The following is a 9,107-nucleotide window of genomic DNA, read 5'->3' as shown; positions in this document are numbered from 1 at the left end:
TTCAATTACATACAAATTCAGAATTATTCCCTGTGTAAACACTGTGACACTTTCAAAACATTTCTTTTTTTTGTTTTAGCATCAGCACAGCAACAGCTCAACCAATGGCGGGAGTTTAGGGTGGAGCTGTTTGGTTTTCTGACTAATGACAGAAGAGGAAGTATTCTGGAACCTGTTTGAAAATAATCATTATTTTTTGCGTTCCGTTTGTGACTCTAGTAGCACAGAAATTATACAGTTCCCCTTTAACCAGTCATGGTATCTAACTATTTTTAACGTAAGAGCAGGTTGACCAATTGTGAACTGAATGTGTAAGGATTCCGATGTCAGTTGCTTCTAGTTATTTTAGCTGTACAAAAGGTAACACTTTAGTTTAGGGTTCAATTCCTAACTAGTTTCTTACTAGCATGCATGCATGTTACTAGGATATTGGCTGTCTATTAGTACGTATAAAGCACATATAAAGCCTTATTCTGTATAACTATATTCTACATCCCTTAATCCTATTCAACACCTGCACCTTACTGACTATTAATAAGCCTTAATTAGGGGTTTATTGAGGCAAAAGTCATAGTTAATAGTTAGTTAATAGTGAGAAGTGGGCCCTAATCTAAAGTGTGACCATACAAAACCAGTCCATATGTTGCAAACTGGTATTTATCATATATATATTTTAAAATGTTTTCTCATAATCATAACCACATATCCTTTTAGTGCAAATAATGTATGGCAAACCGTTATATCATTTAATCCTTAAAACGAACTAGAATCTATTTAATAGGTACCAGTATCTAATGAATAAGTACTAGAATCTATTGAATAAGTACTAGTAACTAATGAATAGGTACTAGTATCTAATGAATAAGTACTAGTATCTATTGAATAAGTACTAGTATCTATTGAATAAGTACTAGTAGCTAATGAATAGGTACTAGTATCTAATGAATAAGTACTAGTATATTGAATAAGTACTAGTATCTATTGAATAAGTACTAGTATCTAATAGGTACTAGTATCTAAAAAATAAGTACTAGTACCTAATGAATAACTACTAGTATCTAGTAAATACGTAGCCTGCTAGTCAGAATTGGAATACATACTAGTCAGAACTGAATAGTTGATATCTGAATGACAGGTCCCCATAGAAGTCAATGGCAAAAATTTAAAATGTGTTACTAGTAACAAAAGAATAGTTACTAGTCCCTATCGAAATAAGTACTAGTGTCTAATTAAAAATTACGAGTATCTATTTAATAGGTACTGGTATCTAATGAATAAGTACTAGTATCTAATAATGAGTACTAGTAACTAATGAATGAGTACTAGTATCTAATAATGAATAAGTTCTAGTATCTAATAATAAGTACTAGTAACTAATAAATAAGTACTAGTACCAATTCAATAGGTACAAGAATCTAATGAATAAGTACTAGTCTATTTAATGGGTACTAGTATCTAATGAATGAGTACCAGTATGTAAAAAAATAAGAACTATTATCTAATGAATAACTACTTGTATCTTTTAAAAAAGTTCTAGAATGTAAAGAATAGGCACTAGTGCATAATGAATAAGCACTTGTAGCCAATTAATCAATACTAGTACTTAATGGAATAGATACTAGTATCTAAATAAGTACTAGTAGCATGAAAATAGATACTAGTTCGTTTTTAAGGATTAAATGTTTAAACGGCTTGTGTTTGCCATTTACTGCACTTTGTTATTCTTGTAGTTATTTATCTATAATGCCTACATTATAGATAAATGCCGGTTGTTCGCTGGGTTAGTCCATTTTCAACCCAACTTGGGTTATTTTTAACCCAGCATTTTGTAGAGTGTAATGAATTGTCTCACACAACTGAGCTGGATAATGACACTATTGTCCTTTTAAAGCTGCTTACACCAGAATTTGAATTTGCCTCATATTTGATTAAGTTTGCGTCATTGATTCTGTTATTTCCCTGTCTATTACTGTGATGCTGCTTTGAACATCCATTACTTCCGCATTGAAGAAATAATGAAGGACACCAGCTTTAATATGCAGAATTGTTGTCTTCCACGGTCCTCACCTGTTTTCGGTATACATAACAGGCAGCCACTGCAACCATGGTGGATTCCCCCACGAATCCTGCTAATAAAGATCCCACTCCCAGTGTGGCACCATGCACCCTGCACACAGACAAAACAACATTAACATGACAAATGTGGTTTCAATACAGTACCAGCTGATAAAATGTACAGCTGTGCAGTTGTAACACAATCCTTTTAAAGAACAATTTTCTAATTTTATTTGAAATGTTGCTGCAGCAGTCGCATTAGCTGTGGAGAGGAGTCATAATTAATTCACAAAATGCAGAAAGGGATTTTAATTGGTTTATTTTTAGACTCACTAAAAATTCAAAAGGCAGCATGACAGCTAATTACTTCACAGATTACATGCTGAGCAGAAACACATTCCGAAGATATTTAAATAAGGTGCATTTAGCATATTTTCACATTCCTACTGTATACCAACCCCATGTAAGGCAGCACCAGAAGGCTGGTGATGAGCACAATGATGCGCAGAACTGAACTAGGTGCCAGGACGAAAGTTTTCTTCAACGTCATTAACCAGCCTGTTAGATGAGCTCGAACCGTAACTGTACACACAGACACAAGGTCACATAGATGTAAGGCACTGCAAATTGTATAAGGTTGTATATAAAGTCAAAAGGTAAAATAAAAGACTAAATGGTACCAGGTAGAGGGAAGAAAGAAAAGACTCTCAGTGGAATGATGCAGAGCTGTGCGAAGGCCATATCCACCCCGATTACATCTACCAGGATGCGCTCAGAAATATGAGGACTCCAGAATATAATGAAACACATCTGGCAAACACAGACATAGAGAAATGAACAGGAACCAGAGCAAAATTTCTGTCCAGTGGTAGCTGTATGTGCACAAATCACTTCATTTATCAGTTTTGTGTCAAAATGCTAAATTAAAAAGTGACATGGTAACACACATTAGTTAATACATTAGGTAGTATGAACAAAATTTTCTCAAATTCATAAAAATATGATTGTTTATTGTTCATTCAAATGTGTTCATAAAACATGACATTTACATTAATTTAGCAAACACTAAATCCAGTGACTTACAAATGAGGAATACCACAAGCGATGAATTAAACTAAATTCATTCTAAAAATAATGATAAAATAACAAATAACCTGAAATATAAGGATTAACATACACATATTATAATATGTATATATACTGTGTGAGTGTGTGTATACAGTATTACAATATATATATATATATATATATATATATATATATATATATATATATATATATATATATATATATATATATATAGTATTACAATTTAAAGTAACTGTTATATTTTAATATATTTTAAAATGTAATTAATTTTAAGCAGCCAGTCTTTTTAGTTCATGCTACCAAATGCATTACTTCAGTCTTCTTCAGTGTCCATTGATCCTTCAGAAATCAGTCTAAAATTTGGTGCTCATAAAACATGTTTGTTTCTCCAACAGCTGTGCAGCTTAATCTTTTTGTGGACCATGATTCACATTTTTCAAGATTTGGTTGAAAGAAAGTTTAAAAGAACAGCAATTGAAATAGAAATCTGGTAACACTTTAGTTTATGGTCCAATTCTCATTATTAACTAGTTGCGTATTAGAATGCATATTACTAGGATATACTTTTATAGCCTACTTATGAAGCCTTATTTTGCATGACCATATTCTACATCCCTTAATCCTACCCTATACCTAAACTTGACTACCTTACTAACTATTAATAATCAATAATTAGGAGTTTATTGAGGTAAAAGTTAACAGTTAGTTAATATTGAGAATTGGACCCTAAACTAAAGTGTGACCAGAAATCTTATATAACATTATAAATGTCTTTACTGTAAAAATAAAAGGATTACAATGTAAAAGAGGATTATTGTGTACATAAAGATAAAAATGCCTACATGTCATAATGGATAGTCATTGCATGTATCAGAATGACCTATTTGCAGTAATGACGAATGACATTGGCTACTTATTTAACCAATCGTGGCAATACACACATGTAATAAACCAATCAGAGTCTCATCTCCCATTCCCTTTAAAAGCCAGTTGCGCTTGCAGCATGGCCGATTCGCTATTTACATGGAGATGAGACTCTGATTGGTTTATTACGTTACACCCAAAACACACTCATGACTCATTACGAGACTAGGTACAACCCTTTTGGACCTCCGACCATGTTTTCCATCGTTATTTCAGACACACCCTAAGTGTACCTGCCCCATGTGCTTCAGACCATTCACTCAGATCATTAAAATATGGCCCCTATTGTTAACGAATTGAACATTATTGTATATCAGTGAATTAAAAATGTGCACCCTCATTGAATTTCTAGTACACATTTTGTTTCACTCCTAATCTTGGATGTGCCAGTTAGTTTTGACTGTGTTTTTGTTATGAGACTCTTTTCATTCCAGCAAGACCAGATTATACAATTGTCTCATGCAAAGCCTGCTCGACGCCCTGCCTACGGGCATTCCTTTCTTCTGGCACAATCGAGACAGACAAAGGCATGGCGTGCCTGTTTACAGTGAAAGATCCCCCACATCTGACAAAGTTAAAAGCGATGGGCTTGAGTCATACAATGTCCACTTGACTTTGACCTTCAATGCTCACTCCTCACCACAGTACTATCCACAAAGGCCGTAGTCATTTTATTTTTTCCTCAGCCTTTCACACTTAGAAAACCAAACCAAGCGTAATGATTTTGCCCCATCAAATACAATAAGATAACAGACCAGCAGATCGATGCATGTTCAAACTGGGCTATAAAGACAAACTATCAGGTTTATGAGTTTGCAACTTTAACATCAAAGATATTAAAGTAGTATTGTCTTGGAAATGTAAATGCCAACAAAGATCCGCAGACCTGTGCAATTGATGCAGCAACATTTTTGTATTTCTCCCCCACATAAAATAAAATAATAAAAAAATAAAATAAAATAAAATAATTATGAAACAAGAAGCAAGAAAGCTGCCAAAGATCTTCAGGCTGTTCCAGACATCTCGACTGGTAGCACAGGTTTTGCATCTCCATTCAGAAAAGAGGGTGTTAATTTCAATTTCCTCTAATCCATAATTATACAACACACACCTACAAATCATGTCATGGAAAACAAAAACAAACGCCAAAAACTGTGACGTCCAGCCAAGCTCTATAGTTTGTTCGGTCGTTTGCTTTTTCACAACATGGATACATTGTTAATCCTCACTGCATATTGTAAGAAACCTCTTTATTTGATTTTTCTTCCCATTATAATGTATAACCTTCTCCATATGTGTAACATTTGCTTTCCAACAGCCCTGTTGGATTTGCATTATATCAATTGTGACTCATTTCAGCCTGTTGTTTTTTTTGTCTTCAGGCCCTGAGGTAAAAGCAAAACAGATGAAAAAAAGGAGTTTACAACCTAGGTGGGAACTGAAATCAGTGTTTACTGATTCTAAGGGATGTGAAAAATGCACATTGTTTTAAGGTGTAGGAGAGGATCCGTTTGTTATGTTGGAATTTGAGCAGCTGATCTAACCAGCCCTGAACTTGACATGCATTACCAAAACGAAACTAAAAACAAGTACATGTTATGGAAATCTGGTTCAGCTATCTTTTTTTTTTTTTTTTTTACTGTAGGTGACATTGCAGTGACAAATGTGCTCTGATACTGCATGCTTCATCTACCCTACTTTTTTACACTTTTCTATTTCTTCTATAACTATACATGCAAACACATTTGAGATAAAAGTGGCTAATAAATGATTAAATGTAAATGGGTAGTTGTAAATATTCAACAAAATAGCTGACATGTCCAGGGGTGTGACATGCTATACTCCAACTAAAGCTAAATAGCATTTTCTTGATCTTGAGTAAAAAAAAAAAAAAAACGAACAAAAAAACACTACCACTACAAAGTTTGGGGCAAGAAGCCCTGTTTGGACATGACTAGTTTTCCAGGGGGACGTTAGAGATGTACTTATCACAGAATCTGTCAAGCCTGTGTTTTTCTCACAAGCTTTGTAAAAATTCCAGCACAAATTACCCACTGTTTTCCGGCGAACTCAACGGTCCTCTGTATTATATTACCTTTGCATCAAACTACAAAAAAACTGGTTAACGCTCCTGTGTGGGTGTTTCTAATACAGCTGCTTTGGGAGTGACGGTAAAATGTACATCTTTTTCTCTTTTGACTGCTGTTATCAATCTCTCTCTATTTTCTTCCTCTTATTGAAAGTTGTGAAAACACTATTGTGGAGTTTTTTTTGTGGCTATTTGAGCAAATTGGAATAGAAAAAATATATCTAATGTAGTCTCTCATTCACCGCTATAGAAAACTTCTGCTTCTGACAAACCCGAAAATGTGAAAAGGGTCAATGTTTTTTTTAATAATAAATAAAAAATTATATCAACAAATAATCAATTAAAAGACATATACATCATACATGATGTACGCAAGCACAGCAGATGACCCACATCTAGAAAAACACCCACACACACCTAGTTACATTTATTTAAAAAAATACATATTTTGTAACATTATAAAGGTCTTTATTGTCACTATTGATCAGTTTAATGCATCTTTTCTGAATAAAAGTATTATTTCTTAAATAAAAAAAAAGTGACCTCAAACATTGAGATGTTTGATTAAGAGAACTTACCGCTAAGGAGAGAATAAAACAGCAGAGAGTGAACCTCTTGATGTGTGATGTGGTGACCGTCAGACCACTGGCTAACTTATTGGTAGGGTTATTCTGTTAAAAAAAGGAGCACAGACAAATGTTAATTATCCTCAAGATGATACAGGTTAAATGATAATGCTAAACCACAATGCTTGTGTGGAAAAATTCGTTTTGGCAATGTAATATTTTCAATCCATGCTTGAAAGCATACTAATTTGATATCAGTAAGAGAAAAAAAGCAGTAAATGTTTCCACACTCACAACACAACTTTGTGCATCAAACCATGAAAACCAAGTTGTCGTCTTCCTTGCCTACCAGAAGAACATTGAGTGCTAGTGATGGCAGAAACAGCATTTAAAAGTTACAAAACAAGTTCTCCCCAACCTAAATCCGTCATTCGAACTCGCTAACATAACCTCACAATTAAAACCTAATGGCTCCTAATCAGAATGTGGCAAAACCTAAATAAGTTGAGTCAGGTACATGTTAGTCTGACTGTTGCCGTTCTTTCAGTGGTATGTAATTACAGGTCTTCAGGATGAGGCATTTTTTGGTGAACACTAGTCATCGGGTGTTGACTAAAAAAACTTTCCAAAGCCTCAGGACAAATCAAACAAAGGTTTCAAAGGTCTTATATAAAAAAAAACTTGTACCAAACATCAAAAGACAATTACATAAGTTATTTAAGAACTATATTTTTATATTTTCTGAAGAAATGTTTTTAGTTTATTCTGAAGATAGCTATACTATATTGCCAAAATATTGGGACACCCCTCCAAATAATTAAATTCATGTGTTCCAATCACTTCCATGGCCACAGGTGTATAAAATCAAGCAGATAGGCATGCAGACTGCTTCTACAAACGTTTGTGAAAGAATGGGGCGCTCTCAGGGGCTCAGTGAATTCAAGCGTGGTATTATGATAGGTTGCCACCTGTGCAATAATTCCATTTGTGAAATTTCCTCACTACTAAATATTCCACGTTATAACAAAGTGGAAGCAATTGGAAACAACAGCAACTCAGCCACCAAGTGGTAGGCCACGTAAAATCACAGAGTGGTGTCAGCGCATGCTGAGGCGCACAGTGCACAGAAGTCGCCAACTTTCTGCAGAGTCAATAGCTACAGACCTTCAAACTGTGTGGCCTTCAGAATAGCTCAAGAACAGTGCGTAGAGAGCTTCATGGAGTGAGTTTCCATGGCCGAGCAGCTGCATCCAAGCTTTACATCACCAAGTGTCGGATGCAGTGGTGTAAAGCGTGGACTCTAGAGCAGTGGAGACGTGTTCTCTGGAGTGACGAATCACGCTACTCTGTCGGGCAATCCGATGGACGAGTCTGGCTTTGGAGGTTGCCAGGAGAACGGTACTTGCCTGTCTGCATTGTCAAGTGTAAAGTATGGTGTGGGGTTGTTTTTCAGGGTTTGGGCTTGGCCCCTCTGAAAGGAACTTTTAATGCTTCAGCATACCAAGACATTTTGGACAATTTCATGCTCCCAACTTTGTGGGAATAGTTTGGGGATGGCCCCTTCCTGTTCCAACATTACTGCGCACCAGTACAAAGTACAAAGCAAGGTCCATAAAGACATGGATGAGCGAGTTCGGTGTGGAGGAACTTGACTGGAGTCCTGACCTCAACCCGATAGAACACCCTTGGGATAAATTTGAGCGGAGACTGCAAGCCAAGCCTTCTCGTCCAACATCAGTGCCTGACCGCACAAATGCGCTTCTAAAAGAATGGTAAAAAATTCCCATAAACACACTCCTAAAACTTGTGGAAAGCCTTCCCAGAAGAGTTGAAGCTGTTATAGCTGCAAAGGGTGGATCAACTCCACATTAAACCCTACGGATTAAAAATGGGATGTCATTCAAGTTCATGGGCATGTATAGGCAGGCATCCCAAAACTTTTGGCAACATAGTGTATGTTATTTTTTCGCCTGTGAAAATATTGCTGTGACATTTAGGGTGGTTGTGAGGGAATCGCTATGCAATTTCTAGTAAAAACGATCACTTACCTTATCAAAAGCTGGATAGACGGCACGTAGTTCTGTTAACCAGCCGTAGGGCATGTGACCCACCGGATATGTAGCTGTGAGAACTGCTACCGCCTAGCAAATGCACACAATTCAATTACAGACTGCTGTGTGTTAGTGTTGGCTGCAGTACATACTAGCACTACAGTACTCACTTCAGTAGATGCAGCGCTGCCCTTGAGGTCCCGAGAGACAAACAGATTGACAATGGGTCGGCTGATGCGCTGAGTGGCTAAAATGAGGGCAAGCGGCCACCAGAAACTAAGCATCTTCCTTATGGTGACATCGCCCTGAAAGTGACCACAAGTATAGTACTGA

At 36.0% G+C, this 9,107-nt stretch overlaps 1 protein-coding gene across 2 annotated transcripts in view; it reads right to left on the bottom strand.

Annotated features, from left to right (window-relative positions):
- ankha (ANKH inorganic pyrophosphate transport regulator a) overlaps positions 1–9,107 on the bottom strand; it is a 28,803-nt gene that overhangs the window by 2,587 nt on the left and 17,109 nt on the right. For both annotated transcript variants that reach the window (XM_079805512.1, XM_079805513.1), the window contains exons 6-11: positions 8,945–9,079; positions 8,772–8,864; positions 6,736–6,828; positions 2,736–2,865; positions 2,514–2,637; positions 2,068–2,167 (exon numbers count right to left, since the gene is read on the bottom strand). In XM_079805512.1, the coding sequence (XP_079661638.1) occupies positions 2,068–2,167; positions 2,514–2,637; positions 2,736–2,865; positions 6,736–6,828; positions 8,772–8,864; positions 8,945–9,079 (675 nt within the window). The remainder of the gene's footprint in view (positions 1–2,067; positions 2,168–2,513; positions 2,638–2,735; positions 2,866–6,735; positions 6,829–8,771; positions 8,865–8,944; positions 9,080–9,107) is intronic.

The sequence above is a fragment of the Gobio gobio genome, assembly GCF_949357685.1.
Source record: "Gobio gobio genome assembly, chromosome: 23".
Lineage (NCBI taxonomy): Eukaryota > Metazoa > Chordata > Actinopteri > Cypriniformes > Gobionidae > Gobio > Gobio gobio.
This window is presented reverse-complemented; position numbering and strand designations above follow the sequence as displayed.